General features: G+C 42.5%; 2 protein-coding genes across 4 annotated transcripts in view; one reads left to right on the top strand and one right to left on the bottom strand.

Moving 5' to 3' along the window:
• The window catches only part of LOC308083074 (sodium-coupled neutral amino acid transporter 3-like), a 61677-nt gene that overhangs the window by 18140 nt on the left and 26114 nt on the right, over positions 1–17423 (top strand). Inside the window, exons 2-4 of the mRNA XM_080425207.1 lie at positions 10008–10269; positions 11609–11702; positions 12251–12366. Of these exons, the coding sequence (XP_080281333.1) occupies positions 10130–10269; positions 11609–11702; positions 12251–12366 (350 nt within the window). The 5' untranslated portion in view covers positions 10008–10129. The remainder of the gene's footprint in view (positions 1–10007; positions 10270–11608; positions 11703–12250; positions 12367–17423) is intronic.
• Positions 3131–17423, bottom strand: part of LOC308083072 (engulfment and cell motility protein 2) — a 302126-nt gene continuing 287833 nt past the window's right edge. For 2 of the 3 annotated variants that reach the window (XR_013932966.1, XR_013932967.1), the window contains exon 25: positions 3132–3177. The gene's annotated coding sequence lies outside the window, so the exon portion shown is untranslated. Of the gene's footprint in view, positions 3178–17423 lie in introns of all 3 variants that reach the window. The other variant, XR_013932965.1, reaches the window with a different exon arrangement.

The raw sequence follows: 17423 nt of genomic DNA, 5'->3' as shown, positions 1-17423 counted from the left end.
GCTGGCTTAATCACAGTGGGGACTCAGGGCTACAACGTCACAGACTGTATTTACAATTTACATTTTAGGCATTTTATCCTGTGCGACTCGGACTTCCAATGTTTATTGAGCTCTAGTCAATAAACAAGGTAAATGATCACATGAATAGACTGCAGAGGGAACCGTGTATAGGCCTCAAGAGACTAGGACAGAAAAAAATCATCCTATCAGCTTGGATTGAATGTCACTGGTAGGCGAGTTTCTGAACTGTCCACAGCCCTCCTCTGAGACACAGACGACGAAAGACAAACATGGTACCATATTATAATGAGCATTTGTGAGGACCAATTATATGAAGATGAAAATGGGTGAAGTCGTCCTTTAACATTATTTTGTACTGGAAAAAAATAACTATCTAAGAATAAATAAAAAAAGGGACCAAGATGGGTCTGCAGGACAGAAAGAGAAGGAGATAGCGAGAAAGAAAAGGGACTATGGTGATTATTGAGGCTGAGGATAAATGATGACTGAGTCTGGCAGCACAGATCAGAGAGATGAGAGGAAGGTGAGGACGTTTCTGATGACAATGGAGAATGCTGACGGCAAAAGAAACCAGTGAGTGATGTCTGAAGAGAAAGACAGAGTCGAGCACAAGTAACAAGCCAAGGAATTGGTACTTAAACTGTAGACTACTGTATATACCAGTGGTGGTTTTACTTAAGTAAAAGTATCAATACTTCAATGTAGAGAAATATTCTGTTACAAAGTAAAAGTCCGGAATTCAAAATTTACTTTAGTAAAAGTAAAAAAGTATTGGTATCAAAATGTATTTGAAGTACCAATAGTAGAAAGTACAGTACTCATTATGCAGAATGTCCCATTTCACATGTTTTCAAATGTATAAAATGTATAAAATGTATAACAATTTGAAAATAGCAGATCTACTTGTAGATCGGCTATTTTCAAATGGTCGACATGTAATTTGCCTCTGAGATGTAGTGGAGTAGAAGTACAAGTATACTGAAAACTGGAAATACTCCAGTATAGTAAAAAATACCTCACAATAGTACTTGAGTAAATGTACCTTACTTGCTTACTTACTTCAACGTGCAAGGTTGTGTTTTGTTACATCTAGTGGCCAGCATCCCACTAAAATCAACTAATGTATTCTTATAGACTTATACTACATGTTTCTCCACTACATTCTGTGTAACATATTAGTGCGCGCATGATTAATAACGCCTGCTTCTGGCTATGGGAGAGAGTAATGAGCTCTCATTAATTGCAGCACAGACTGAGACATTGGACATAAAGCACTTAAACATCTAGCATCTGTAAAAATGCTCAATGCTCTTATGCTCTTTAGTGGGAAATGTTTAGTGCTGGTGCTTTATGCTTGATTCCTGAGAAATTACAATTCTTTGTCTCTCTTTACATATACAGCTTTAAAGGAGTAGTTCACCTCAAAACAATCTTATTTTCTGTCAATTACACACCCCATGAAGCCTTGAATTCAAGGAAACTTTTTCTTATTTTTATCGCATTCCTAAGCCAATAATTTGATAACCGGTGGTCTCTCTCAAGTCTTCTTTGTGTCTCCTACCGGAGAGACCGCCGGTTACCAAATTATTGGCTTAGGAATGCAATAAAAACAAAAAAAAATCAATGCTACTCCTTTAAGTTGAAGATTGCCTTCATCTAACAAAAGCATGCTCTTGTCTTGTGATTGTGTGTGTGTGTGTGTGTGTGTGTGTGTGTGTGTGTGTGTGTGTGTGTGTGTGTGTGTGCGTGTGCGTGTCTGTGTGCGTGTGTGCATGCACACACACGTGTAATTGTATGTGTGAAGAACAAGAATACAGACAGATGGTTGTTAGATTCTTCCGCATACATGTGTTTCTTCCCAGTGTATCTGTACAGAAATGCTTATTTCAGGCAGCTGCTACATCCAATGGTACTTGCAACCGTGCTTAAACACAGCTTTTGTGTGTGATGGTGTGATGTGATGCTATTCAGTGGCTATTTTTAAACAGGAGTAAAGGGTGCGTGGCTTCATCCTGATCTCCTGTCTGAGTGAGATGGGCTCTAATCTGTCATCCATGGGTTGAAAAGGCCATCAGAAGGAAGCCCCCCAGACCGATAAATATAGCCTTGTCCTTGTCTATTAGCTAGCTACTCATCAGAGAAATTGTCATTACTGTATGTGTAATCTCTTAATCTGCAGGGAATCACTTCCTGTTCATCCAGTGAGGGATGTATGTGTCTGTGACACTTGCTGTTAAATCGGCTATTTCATAGATTTGTTATTGTTGTTGTTGTGCAACTGTAAACAACAACAAAAACAGGTCATATCTATTTATGGCAGCAAATGCAATTTTCCCCAGAAAATAGTTATCAGTATCTATGACCATATTTGAAGATACACCTGCCTGCCTTCAGTCCCATGTTATAAAGTGTGGGTTATCTTTAAATCAAGGGTGCGAGCACGACTCCAACTCGTTTCAACAATACTGAACTCTCTTACCGGGTGCACGGTCTGGAAAAGTAACTTTACAATAAATCTCTAAAAGAGAATACCAGCACTCACGGAACTGTCCTTTTAAGCCACATATTAAGTAGGCATGGTATGCTGCAGATTAGACAGCAACGTACGCGCTCCGGCGTCAAGCCTTCATCAGCGAAAATCTGAGGCTGTACTGTACATCACATCGGGGTCAAAGTTTCTCTTCCCTCCCGATGTCAGTGTCTAATCAGACAGATTGGACATGACAGCCTTTGGAAGCTGTGGAGTTGTCCTATCACATAAAAAAAGATGCATATGAACACAATATGGACATCAGATTGAGCCCCTTCATCAGATTAAGGGCCACTGAAATCACAGCGGAGCCTCGTTCAATGAAGCCGAGGGCCTATCGCCCTCTGAGAGTCTGGCGAAGTGGTGGAGGAGGAGGTATTAAAGTTTGATTATCCATTGAGCAAGCCGCACGCGTGCGCACGCGTGCGCACGCACGCACGCACGCACGCACGCACGCACGCACGCACACACACACACACACACACACACACACACACACACACACACACACACACACACACACACACACACACACACACACACACACACACACACACACACACACACACACACACACACACACACACACACACACACACACACACACACACACACACACACACACACTAAAGTAATCAGGATACCGGGTCATTCTGGTTTGGCATCTGTTTAGGAACCCGGCCCATTTCGCCCAGGCTCCTCGTTTTGGTGACGTCTCTTTGTGGAGAAGCTTACGTCAGGAAGGGTCAGCCTGAAGCGAAGCCACATGCTGTGTGTTGACGGAGACAAATTGAGGTGATGTTTTTGGTACGAGAGGTTGAATAAACACAAGCCTCTGTCGAAGCCGTGAAAAGACATTGATTTACGGCCCCCAAAAATCATCTGTGATGGAACTAGCCAACCACCCCAATGTATTTACTGGTCAAACAGATAAATGCCAGTCTTAATCGTATAATCATAATACTCATTGTCACTCACTATTTTGGTGACTTCAGTGTAGTACGGTACCAATTTGTCATCCATTTTTGCAGGACTTTATCCTATATGTTCAGTCGTGTTGTGCATGCAGAGCTGTGGAAAACAAACTACATCAGGCCATGAACCACATGAACCCTAGCATTCCTATTCTGTGGCGAACATTCGGCGAAAATAACAGATCTACAAGCTCTCGAAGTCTCGATGCGTCGAGAGCTTGTTTTGGCGATGAGATTTTGTGTATAAGATTAAGTGGTTAATGTGGAGACCTTTATAAGAGCATACAGAATGCATACACTTTTGTGTAATTAATTTCACTCATACACTGCACATCTCTGCAGATGTTGGGAAAGCCTTGGCCTCTTGACAATACTTTGGTGGGGCTACCTGGAAAGTGGATGTTTTGAGAATTAGGGTAATAGGGTGACCTAGAATAGTACTTTCTCATGCACATGGGATTTATCAAGACGTTCATGCTGAGTTACTGGGCTTTCCTTCTGTTTAAGTGCATATATAATTTTTCTTTTGCAATAGAGCGTCGCAGTTCCCGCCCACTTCCTGTTTTTTTTGGTGCCGGAAGAAAAAACTCAATGCATTTTTCCATTGACATTTCCAAAAATATTTATATCTATTAATTTAAGCCTCGAATCAAGCCATCATGACTTGACATGAATCATGACCATAAAACGTTTTTTTCTGTGATTTTTATTTATTTTATATTTAATTATATGATATACTATATTTAATAAATACCCTTTGTTTTGCCGTTTTCAAAAAAAAATAATCACAGAATCAAATGTTTTATGGTCATGATTCATGTCATGTCATGATGGCTTGATTCGAGGCTTAAATTAATAGATATAAATATTTTTGGAAATGTCAATGGAAAAATTCATTGAGTTTTTTCTTAAAAAAAAACAGGAAGTGGGCGGGAACTGCGACGCTCTATAGTGCTGTAGTCATATTATGTATTTACCAATAACACCGGATGTTGGATTTTCATCGTTAAATAAAATCTTTTTATGGAATAATATCTCCACACATTTTTATTTATTACATCTTGGGTTGCTTGTATAGTTGTGAGTGAGTGGGCCTTTTATGGATACGAGGCCTTTGCAGAATGCATGTGCTTTTTTCACTCTGAGCTATTTTCAATGATGTCACGTGTTGCCTTTGTTATTTCTCACGCTGATTGTAGTGAGCCATGACTCTGACCAATCAGCTCCGCTGTTTTGAATCTCCACACCGCTTGAGGCCATTGAAGAGGTTGCCCTTGCGAGCCAGGCATCCCATAGCATCCTGATTGTGTCCACTCCTCCAGAGGCTCCCTCTCTCATTTGTGGTCATGTTTGAGTGACATCTCGGTCCTGCGTAGTGATTTGTCTTTGTTAAGAGAGTGGGCCCTGCCTCTCTAGCGTCCTCACACTATCTTAGCATCTCTGTTACAAATGTGCATGAATGTGACATGCTGGCACGCTGACGAGTTTTTAGGTGCCCTCCATTCAATTAAGGGCCCAAATGAAATACCTTTTTAGCCCCTTGAGTGGTCTGGCTAGCGGCAGCCACATTGGGGGCCCCCGGGAGCATAATGATGCCCGGCACAATAGAGCCACTGTTCTCCGACTCGTTCCCAGGACACCACACAACATGTGCCATTGTGTGCTAGTTGCTTTGCTGGCCAACCACGTTGCTCGGCTTTAGCCAGGGACACCGAGGAGGCCTGACTGTGCAGTAAAGCTCACAGCAACCAACAGGGCTGGCTGGTAACACAGGCCCTGGATAGGGCTGCTAGGTGGAGACCATGGTTTATTCACCTCCCAATTGTTTTGGACGTGTTCAGATAATTTTAGGGAAAGCTGCCGTTTATAAGGAGGCGGGCTGCAGAGCGGATGTGGGCTTAAAAAGAGCGGCCGGGGAGGCTGCCAGAAAGTTGGTGGAACAGAGAGTCCTGAAACGCTAGCTGCCATGCACGCTCGCTCGGCCCTTAATTCTCACTAAAAAGAGGAAACCGAGTAAAAGTGACACAGAAACGGATCGAGGGCACAAATAAAAACTCAGAGCCATTCTTTGCTGGTCATAGCTGGTTCTGCTGGTCTTTCATCTCCCTGTGTGGGTCCGACTGTTTGTGTGTGTGTGTGCCTCCTCTCTAGACTCCTGCATCCCCCTCCACTCCTGCCCTTCGGCCCCGCTTGCCGGGGCATAACAAATGGGATCTTTTGGGGCCAGCGCAATAGGGGGTCTCAGTAGATGGCAGCGTCCAGGAGATGCATGTCACAGGCTGCCATTCAGGTCCCCCCACGCACCAGCAGGTTAGCTATATAAGACACCACTGCTGGATCGAGACCCCTGCAGGATGCAAGGCCGCGGAGCCGAGGGGCCTGATGAGGCCCGCTGTACAAAAAGCTCTGTGTGTTGCGGCTGAGCTCATGCTTTTCTCCAGCGGAGGAAGCTCCGAGAGAATACCTGTCAGTTGATGTGTCAATTACATCCCGGGACTCCCGTGGAAACCACTGTTTCGCTTTCTTGGTTGCTGTTAGTGGAGGTTGGACGTTTTGGACTCAGTGGGTAGAGGGTAAGAAAGAGCGTTTTGTGTGTGTGTGTGTGTGTGTGTGTGTGTGTGTGTGTGTGTGTGTGTGTGTGTGTGTGTGTGTGTGTGTGTGTGTGTGTGTGTGTGTGTGTGTGTGTGTTAAGCTAATATATATATACACATATATATATACATATGTATATACACACATATACATATATATGAATTGTTGGTACATTTCCGAGAGTCAGGGGCAGACACTAACATTTAATAGTGTTTAGAGAAGTTGTCCAAAAAATTAATAGACCAGTTAAAAATTATATGAAAAAAAACATTTGTTTAATTGAAAAACATACTCTGTATTGACTTTAAGCAAAAAAATGTGGCTGAGATGGCAACTTTCAGTTCAAGATGTATATGCAAGAAATAGCATCTTTACGTTTTTAGGTCTGTGTTCCAGCATTTCTCGGAAAGTGTTTTAGAACTCAGTCACGTTTCCAGGGTCCTGGAGAGTGACGCTGGAGGCTCATGTGAACAGCCTCGTAGTGGCATGCCTCATTTATCTTCCAGCATTCCTCGTGTGGCTGGTAACAGCTCTTTTTTGTTTCATAGCGTTAAGACATTGTTAGCGAGGTGTGGTGCAGGGGTAAAGATCATGCCCACCATTGTGGAGACTGGAGTCGCTATACCTTCCACGGTGCCTCCAGCTTGGCCGGCCCGCACTCCGGGCGGAGGAGGAGGAGCAATTCTCTGTCACTGCACTCTAGTGACTCCTACAGGATGGTGCCTGTACAGCAGGGAGCAGAATGGACCCTAAATCCCACCCCCAAAAGTGATTGTCCAATGCTGGCTTAGCAACTGTTGCTAAGCTGGCATATGAATCAGAATCAGGTTTATTGTCAAATCACAGGTTTACAAGGTAAAAACCTGGGTGAAATTCGCGTTCGTACATCGTTCCCATCGCAACGTTATTTCCATAGAAAGAAGAGGGGGAGGAGGAAGGGGGGGGGGTGCAAGTGGGAAGGGAGATCAAACAAGAGAACAACAAAAAGGCCAAACAAGTTATCTACATATTTACAAGAATAGGAATACCACGATAACGCGATGGTGACTACCCAGAAAATGGTTGGAGGGTGCATTTTTTTCCAAGCTGAAATCTGCACTTAAACGGCAAGGCTGCATGGCTGTGCTGTTGACTCATATGGATATGAAGCGTCAACTGACGGCGAGAAAACGCTAACGTTAATATACATCTTTAGTTTGTTTTAGAAACAGACTGTATCAAATATGAGTGACTGACTATCGTAAACGATACAGAACCACCTCCCTGACAATATCGCTGGGACACAGTATGTTTATTTTCGGACCACAATTCTTATACAGGTATGCCACGATATTAAACATGTATGGATAAGGATAAGGATAATTCCTTTTAACAGGACGTTCATGAAAGTCCTTGCGGGCTTGTTTCCAATGAGGGCCTGTGAGCAATTAGGGGTTAAAGGGATACTTCACTCTCGGGCCGGGGACACATTTAAAAAAAATATTAAAAATAAATGAAAAAAGTTATGGAAAATTCATGGCCCCCTCACGACACGCAGTGTCCTACTAATGTGTGAGGGGGCCATGAATTTTCCATAACTTTTTTCATTTATTTTTAATATTTTTTTTAAATGTGTCCCCGGCCTGAGAGTGAAGTATCCCTTTAAGAGTCTTGCTCAGGGACAATTTTCATTTCATCGACACATATGCTGGCGTGGCCTGGAATCGTACCTGGGGCAACCAGGGCCTCTGGCTCCCTAGGCGGGCTCACTAACCACTCAGCAATGGCTGCCCCTATGGGAATTCAGAATGGGGAAACAAAACGTGACCCAGGGGAGGAGCGAATGAGGAGCGAATGAGGAGCGAATGACGGCAGAACTTCTGTACTCTATTGTGTTGTCTGCATTGTACCTGGTATATACACTCATATTAACTCTTTGACTGACAGAAATAAAACATTGTCACTGCCAGCGATTTCCGAGCTACAACTTCCATCCAAATGTATCAGTTGGTTTGAGAGATTAGACCACACAAATATTTCTAAAAAATACCATCATTTCATACCAAGAAATGACACCAGTGAACATTACATTACCAGACATTCCCAAGTAAGGCACCGCGTTTTGGGAAACTGCAGCAGCAGCATGACGTCGCTCGCGTTCACGTGTGGCGTTTTTATCTGCTTGCCAAGAGCTGAAATATTTTCAACCCAGGTGCTTGGAAGCGTTTTTAGGCAAGCGCTTTCCGTTTTCAGCTGGGAAGATATTGCTTTGGTGGACACACAGCCTTAGCACGTCTAACTCTTGGGGTGCCGATGGCCTAGTGGTTAAGGCGCACACCACACATAGGCTCTAATTCGGCCTGACAGCAAGTCGCAAGTTCGATTCCCAATCTCAACGACCATTGCTGCGTGACGCGTCACTCCCTGTTTCCTGTCTATCTCAACTGTACTGTGCACTAACTCTCCTTCTTTAAGTATACTCCTTGGTTTCTTTTATGTGTAAGCAATTCCCAAACCAGTTGTCCTCGAAACCCTGCCTCCAATCACTGTGATTGACTGAGATGAGCAGAGGGAGCGCTCGCCGACACCCAAGGCTGTTTCGGCACGTTTCGGCACTGTTTCCCTCACTCACCTAGTGGCTTGCTTTGGATCGCCTCATATACGATTTTGAGTGAAATTAAACGAGCGCGCCTCAACCTAACTGGGTTGGAACGCAACCTGTGTGGGCAATCGGTCTCAATGTTTGTCAAATAATTGGTCTATGCCAGTGGTTTTCAACCCTTTTCATATCAAGGTCCATTATTTATTCGGCATTTGAGCCACGGACCACCGTTTGATGACATTTAGCCTCTCTTACACTTAGAATATGTTGTTGTTATTGGATACGATTTTGTCCACAATTCCATGCTGTATTGATGTTGGTACCATAGGAGAGATAACAGGCAAACGTTGATCAAAATAACAATTCTTCTACATTCTCTAACTGTGTAGACTTCTTGTAAATTAAGTAATGCAGATGTTTAACAATAATTTAACTCTTGAGAGCGTAAAATGAAACCAAATGGTTTTACGCTCTCAAGAGTTAAAGATCTATAAGGGTCCATTTGGTTACCAACTCTCCATCATTTAGCTGGGGACCACCTGGAACCCCCTCAAGGACCACTGGTAGAAAATCACTGACCTAGTGGTTTGCTTTGGATCGCCTCGCGAGCCTCATACACAGGATTTGGAGTGAAATTAAACGAGCGCGCCTCAACCTAACTGGGTTGGAACGCAACCTGTGCGCTCAATCGGTCTCAATGTTTGTCAAATAATTGGTCTATGCTGTAAGTTTGTCACTCAAAGACAGTCAGTCAGTCTGTCAGCAACATTCGTGGTGTAGGGCTCGCCCTGCTGGTCCAGCAGAATGAGATGGCAGGCTACACAGCACCTTTTAAAGCAGGGGTAGGCAACCTTAGGCACGGGTGCCAACATTGGCACAGGGGAGGGTAATCACTGGCACACTGGCATAAGTGTGAGAGAGAGATTCTTTGGGTTTAAAATAAAATGTAGTCGATTAAATTAAGACCCCTCAAATCTGTACGCAAATTACATCCTGCACATAATTCTACATTCATTCAAACTCTGAACTCTTACTGGGGAGGGAGATAGGTGGGTTAGGTGAGTCTAATGATCATTACAATCTCCTGAAAATATTTCAAAAGGAGAAAAACTATCTGTTGGAAAAATTATATTTTGATGTGGTGTAAAAATGTTACATAATGTTGATATTGCACACTGACTAATGGTTATCAAGAGCATAAAAACATGGCACTTCATGTCAAAAAGGTTGCCGAACCCTGTTTTAAAGCATAAGAAAATTTGCACAAACACCTTTGCTAACAGACTCGTGTTTTTTCTCCCCCCAACAGATTTCGGAAGGAAAATAAGAAGCTGCCGTGCAGCACACCTCCAAACATTCACACAACATCAAACATTTACACACTTATAAACACACACGTTCACATACACACGACGAGGCACCGGAGCAGAGATGAGTGAGGATAAACCAGCTGAAGCTGTGGAAACTCCTCCTGCTGCTGAGGTGAACACCATTCCTAATGGGAAAGGGCATGAGCCAGTGGATTTGACCACAGCATCTGCCAAAACACCTCCTGCTCAGGATTCTGACAAGTAAGTATACAAAAGAACAGGGAAAACTGTTGCGCCCTTCTTTGTCCTTTGTTCACGGCTCAAAAACATAAAGGAAAACTGGCAGAAAAAGACTCGCTCGCTGCATAGATATTAAGGAAAACTCCTTAGACAGAGACTTAAGAAAATAAGATTTATTTATTTTTAATTGCTCATAATGTGCTCTGTGCTCATAGTGAGGGGTGGATTAAAATAAGCGACGTAGTCACGTAGTTGTGAGGGCCGAAACCCTGGATGTGCTGAACCTCTAGGTTGAGAACCGCAGCTAAATTCATCTTGACCATGACTTTAGTAACAGCTTGTGTGTGAGGCCCAGTCAATAAACATCCAGGAGGCTGATTGTTTATCATCCGAGGGTCTGTCTACCAGATGACCGTTTTATTAGTCATGTAATCATCTATCTATCTATAGGTAGACAGATATAAATCCATATACTTTGTTTGTTATACGTCGAATAGCGAAAATAACCGATGTTCAAGGGTTGCGAGTTTGTAGATTGGCAAAAAGAAAATCGGAGACGCTATAGGGTTCATGTGGTTAATCCACTGCAGAGTTGGGTATATATTGATCTCTCTTATAACAGGAATATCACTGAGGGTTGTCTGTTGTTTCTCCTCTTTGTGCTCTCATTGGGTGATGGATGGTCTCTCTCTACGCTACATTGTAGGGAAGTTGTGCCCAATAGTGCTCAAAATGCCAGGTATGTAACACTGACGAGCAGAGGATGTGTGTGTCAAACGTGCCTGTGATTTACTCATCGATTAGACCCTCCAGAAAAACGTGGGTAAAAATCCTTGATTATGCGGGCTAAAATCCTTGATTTTGCGATGAAATATTCCGGGGTTTTATGTGATTTTATGTGGTGAAATTGCAGGAAGTTGCGAACTATGCTGAAAGCCGTGGAATATGTGAAACATGCAAAAAGTAGCAAAAAATGCAAAATATGCGCATATTATGCAATGCGATGCAATGCACATACTATGCGATGTGCATATTATGCGATGCGCATATTATGCGATGCGCATATTATGTGATGCAATGCGGATATTATGCGATGAAAACAAGTGAAAAAAGTGACCCCCGCATAAATATGCACATAATCGCGTTTTTGTGGAGGGTCTAATCAATACTAATCACAAACAAACGCACAGAGAAGCTGCATGAAACTTTAAATCTGTTTCCCGGGTCGTGTTGAAAAAGAGAAATTGCAGCGTTGGCAGTGGGATTCCAAGGGTTGCTGCTGCTGACCCCTGGGGTTTGTTAGTTGCTCTTGTTCCCTCATATGTTCTTACGACAACTTGTGTTTTTCTTTTCCCACAAGTCCCCACAGAACGGCGGACACAGAGGCCAACCTCGCAGAGAGCCAGGAGTTCTTATCAAGCATGGAGGACAAGAAGACCACTCGCTTTACAGATGTAGGTTTGTTTTCCCAATTGTGTGTCCATTTTGCATACACAGCAAAACACAGCAGTGTTCAGAGTTGGATGAGCATATTACTCTTAACCAGTGATGTGAGGTATCATTTACTTTACTGGAGTATTTCCAGTTTTCAGTACTTTTACTTCTACTCCACTACATATCAGAGGCAAATATTGTACTTTTACTCCACTACAATAATTTGAAAAGTTACTAGTTACTATTTGGTGCCGATATACAAGCTCACAATGCGTCGCGATGCTTGTAGATCTGCTATTTTCAAAAGATTTTTATACATTTGAAAACTTGTGAAATGGGACATTCTGCATAATGAGTAATTTCTACTTTTGGTACTTTAAGTACATTTTGATACCAATACTTTTGTAATTTTTCTCATTTTAGAATTTAGAATTCTGGACTTTTACTTATAAAACAGAGTATTTCTACATTTCAGTATTGATACTTTTACTTAAAGTAAAACATTTGAATACTTTTTCCACCACTGCTCTTAACCCGCTTTATTTCTCTCTTTTGTCATCGGCATCAGTTCGAGGGGAAGACCTCATTTGGGATGTCGGTGTTCAACCTGGGCAACGCCATCATGGGCAGTGGCATCCTGGGACTGGCGTACGCTATGGCAAACACTGGGGTCGTCCTGTTTTTGTGAGTAGTTGCACAGACAGATCAATATAGATCAGTAGTTCTCAAACTTGTTCATGTCAAGGACCCCCAAAATATTATGCATTTGGCCACGGACCCCCCATCTGAAAAGAGTTTGAGCCAGGGATCCCAGAAGAGAAGATTTGTGTAAAAAAAAAATTTCAACATTTTTCACAAAATTTCACGCTTTCCCCCAAGATTTTCAAAAATAGTCGATTTACAACCTCACAGTGTGTCACTTCGTGGGGCACTGTGAGCTTGTAGAGCAGATATTTTTTAATAGCCAATCAAAATATGGTTGTGTTTACCTTCTGGTAAATGCCTAGCGTCTGCTAAATGCCTAAATTGTAAATTGTGATTGTTAAAATGATTGTGATGGAATATTAACACTTTTTGCTGGGGAGCCCCTGGGGGTTCCCGGAACCCCACTTTGAGAACCACTGATATAGACGGTGAACCAAGTGGACAGATGTGGACGTATCATGCCGTGCTCTATAGGTAGAAACAGCTGCGATTGCAATTTGCAGCCATTACGGCTAAAACATGCGGAGCTCACAGATGTTCGCTGACGCAGTTGCCTTCCACGTATAGATTCCCTCACACTGGAGGTCTGTTTAACGCAAAAATAGCACTTAATTGTTATAGGCAATTAACCAGGCAGCCAGCCATATTTGTGAAAGCCCCCTAATTGAATGCTTGGTAGATAAATGCTTGGCATTTGAATAACAGCTCTCTACTCTGATAGCTCATAATAACGTGCAGTGCAGAGACTGATGATCCATGAGAATCGTTGTTTGATAAGTATCTGTGTTGAGATTAATTAAGTTCAGGTTTCAGGCTTTGTGAGATAATGAAGTACAATTGGTGGTGGAATTGAGTTATTATGTAAATGTACCAGTTGTAGGCCTACACTGCCAGCTGCTGTTAATAAGCACAGAGTTTATACATTTTTCACCGTGACTAAGCATGTTAATACAAGAATGGATTTCAAAATGGCTTGCAATGATCATTTCAGTGTGGCGGCATCTTCTGTTAACTCAAATGACAGGATGCAAATGACCCAAAATTACTCAAAATGAAGCAAATGATGCGACGCGAAATCACACAAAATTACGCGAATGACTTGAATGACTTGACACGAATCACGCAAATGATGCCAGTGACACAAATGATGCCAATGACGTGCCATGAAAAAAGTGTGAAGACATTGAGAGGAGTGGTTCTACAGAACCGACCCGCTCCAAACTGGCACACAGGTATATGGGCCATTAGTATTTGAAATTGTATTTACAATTAAGTTGAAATTGTATTTACAATTAAAGGTAACCAGGCCTTCAGACACGTCCACGGTTTAATTATGGTCTTCCTTTGTGATTCTCCAAATAATTCAGGCTCATGTTTCCAGAGGCTAATCTAACCAGGTATAGCACAGACCAGATCAACACTGACACCCTTTGTCCTGGAGCTATTTTCACATCTCAGCATTCATTTACAAGATGGCTGGAGTTGAATTTGGCTGAGCTTTACCTTGTTCTTTAAAAAAAGTTCTAGGCCCATGCTGTAAGCCCCCATAATACCTCTTTTATTAGGTTTTATTAAGAAATGCAAGCAGCCCAGATTATTTCTGCCACCAGGCAGTCACCCATGGGTATGACTGCGGTATAATCCAAAAGTTCCAGTAATGGGTAATGTTTTGCATACTTTTTATTAATGCTGGGAAGTGTTTTAAACCAGCGGTTTCAAAACCTTTCCATGCCAAGGACCTCCAAATAGCCATTGTCCCTGCATGGCCTCCCTATTGCTAAATTTCCACTATTCTTTTCACTATTTTATGGTACAGTCAGGAGGATATATTTAGCTTTGAACCTCATTTCCCTCATATGTCAATCTTTGACAAAGCTTCCTCATGAAGAAAAGACTCTCCCCACTTTGGAGAGCATCACTGAATTGGAAAGGGAGGGTGTCTTTAAATTGCAATGGTTATGCTCAGGATGCCACAGTGGTCCTTTCACTCTTAACATATGTAACAAACTGTTGTTAAGCCTAATGCATACCACACAGGAACAAGTGAAATTTGTTCGGTTTGGCTGGCTATACAGACTACAAAATGACAACGTAATTCAGAGCTTCGGTTGAGCGGCCTCCGAACTGATTTGGAGTGTTCGGTGTCTCCGAGATGTTGTGACCGGCCGAACTAGTTTGGCTATTGATTGGTCAGAAGAGAAATTGATCAGACGTTCAGTGAAGCAGTGAAGTGAGTGAAAACAAAGCAGCGACAGTTTGGAAGAGACACCTCAATACCACCGTCACAAATTCCCCTCAGTGCCTTGCGATATCCAGGTATCAAAACCATAGTTTTCCAGCAGTTTTGGCTGTAGTGTACACTGCAGTGCTTCAGTCGGTGTGGCTCGAGAGACACATTACGCATATAGTTTCGCCTATGATGACATCCTCAAATTAGGGACCTCAAGTAACAGATATACTATAAAAGAAAACAGAGCAGAGCTGGCTCATTCATCTAAATCCGCTGGAAGGTCGGTGCAGGAGTCGGACCAACGAAAATCACAGGCAAATCAAAAATCAAAGTCTGCACAATGTGGCTTACAGGCCCAGGGCTCCCGGTCAATAGCTTTATTGATTGAACTTTCAGACTAAAAGAAGACTTTCTATTCAAAACGTTAATCAATAAAGCTTTTGACTGCAAGCCCTGTAAACCACTGTGTGTGGCCTTTTATTCAAGTAACAGTCCTTCTACTCGAGTAGTACTCTTTTTCCATCCCTGCCTGCAGGTATTATGTTCCGTACTTTGTGAACCATGAAGGATTGCATTGGTGGAAAGTAACAAAGTACATGTACTCAAGTAAAACTTTGAGATATTTGTACTTTACTTGAGTGTTTACAATTTCCAATACTTTTACTTCTACTCCACTACATCTCAGAGGCAAATATTGTACTTTTACTCCACTACAATGATTTGAAAACTTTAGTTACTAGTTACTTTGTGAAACCTACATTAACCACTTCAGCCATGGCTATCTGAAAATAGCGGATCTACAAGCTCACAACGCGTCGCAAAGCGACGCGTTGTGAGCTTGTAGATCCGCTATTTTCAAAGGATTTTTATACATTTTGAAACATGTGAAATGGGATATTGTGCCTGATGAGTACTTTTACTTTTAGTACTTAAGTATATTTTGACACCAACACTTTTGTACTTTTACTCAAGTAAATTTTGAATTCAGGACTTTTACTTGTAACAGAGTATTTCTACATTGCAGTATTGATACTTTTACTTAAGTAAAAAATGAGAGTATTTTTTTCCACCACTGAAGGATTGTGTGAAAGCAGTGATTCAGGGTTAGGTCAGTTCACTCCAGCAGTTGCCTCACACTGGCCTCAGGTGGGATCATGACCAATGCCTTCCTCCAAGGAAACGGGTCACACTTTGCCATAGTAATTACCGTAGGCTTTTATCCTGAACAAAGAGTGTGTTTATACTGTATGTGTTACATGGCAGTCCCTTTACAATCCTATATGATCTCTACAACAAACCCTATAATCCCCAAATGGTTGTGTTGGGCCCATTTTCACACTCGGGAATTAACCACTTAAGCTCTATTTTACACATAAGCTGTTTGTGTGAAAATAGCCGATCTACAAGCTTGTGGGAAACAAGGGTGAGATGAGGACGCTTGTACCTCCGTGAGCGCCTGATTCGGATGCTATCAATGCATTGAATGGGACATTATCACGTTTTATCAGACCATTGAATGGGCAAAGTAGGCGACATACTGACCTACCCGCGATCTATCAGACCATTCATTGGGTGTTATCAGGACATACTGACCTACTGACGGAGATGACTTTTATAAAGTTAAGTTTTGGTTTCGTTGCGATGTTAGCTTGGGCCTACTCAGCGCCGTCCGAGTTATGTACCGATAGGCTAGGTCAGTATCTCCTGATTACGCCCAATGAATGGTCTGATGAATCACGGGTAGGTCAGTATGTCGCCTACTTTGCCCATTCAATGGTCTGATAAAATATGATAATGTCCCATTCAGGGCATTGATAGCATTCGAAGCCGGTCCCGTGAGTGTCACGCTATGAGACTGGGTTGCAGTGTAGTTTCTATGTATCTATTGTATCTGTCACTTGATGGATGATATACTGTAGGCTACTGTACAACTTTCTGTCAAAACCACATTTCGCTCCACCTCCCTGGTAGCCTGATACAGTCATAATATGGAGATTGTTCTTGGCAGGCACACTGGCCTATTTTTCTTTTTTTTTGGGGGGGGAGGGCACGTTTTACAGTTGGTCTCTGACTGTCAGCAGATCTGTCCTCCCACCGCCAATGCATCGGCTGACTGTTCCACCACAACGCATTCTTCCACGATGCTCGGACACAAGAGCCAATGACAGACCAAGCCAAGAGTTGAAGTCGAGGTGAAAGACGTGCCACTTGGGCGTTCCAGCAAGACTGAGAGCGAGAAAGAGAGAGAGACAGAGACAGAGAGACAGACAGAGAGACAGACAGAGAGAGAGAGAGAGAGAGACAGAGACAGAGAGACAGACAGAGAGAGAGAGAGAGAGAGAGACGGTGTGTTTTGGTTGGCAAGCAGTGGTGGAATAAGTACTCAAATTCTTTACTCAAGTAAAAGTATCAATACTGCAATATAGAAATACTCTGTCACAAGTAAAAGTCCAGAATTAAAAGTGGTTTCATAATATCATAATTTGTATCTGAAAGTAAGTTTTCAAATAAATGTAGTTGAGTAAAAGTACAATATTTGCCTCTGAGATGTAGTGGAGTAGAAGTAAAGTAAAGTGAAGTTACTTTTCACCACTGTTGGCAAGAGCAACAAAAGAGGGAGAAAATAGATAGTTGGCTTGAGGAGGGCATGCCCCGTGAAAAGTCAGTAGATGAAGTTCTTTATAAATTCAGGCCATGACATCAGGGCCTTCGGCCAAGGAACGGCGGCGGCTGGGGAACCGAAAGCATTTGAAGATATGGACCAAAAAAAAAAAAACACTGCAAAATTCAGATGAACCCTGAGAGT

Source organism: Gymnoscopelus braueri, assembly GCF_963280865.1.
Source record: "Gymnoscopelus braueri genome assembly, chromosome: 3".
NCBI classification, from domain to species: domain Eukaryota; kingdom Metazoa; phylum Chordata; class Actinopteri; order Myctophiformes; family Myctophidae; genus Gymnoscopelus; species Gymnoscopelus braueri.
Note: the sequence above shows the minus strand (reverse complement) of the source record. Positions and strands in the feature narration are given on the sequence as shown.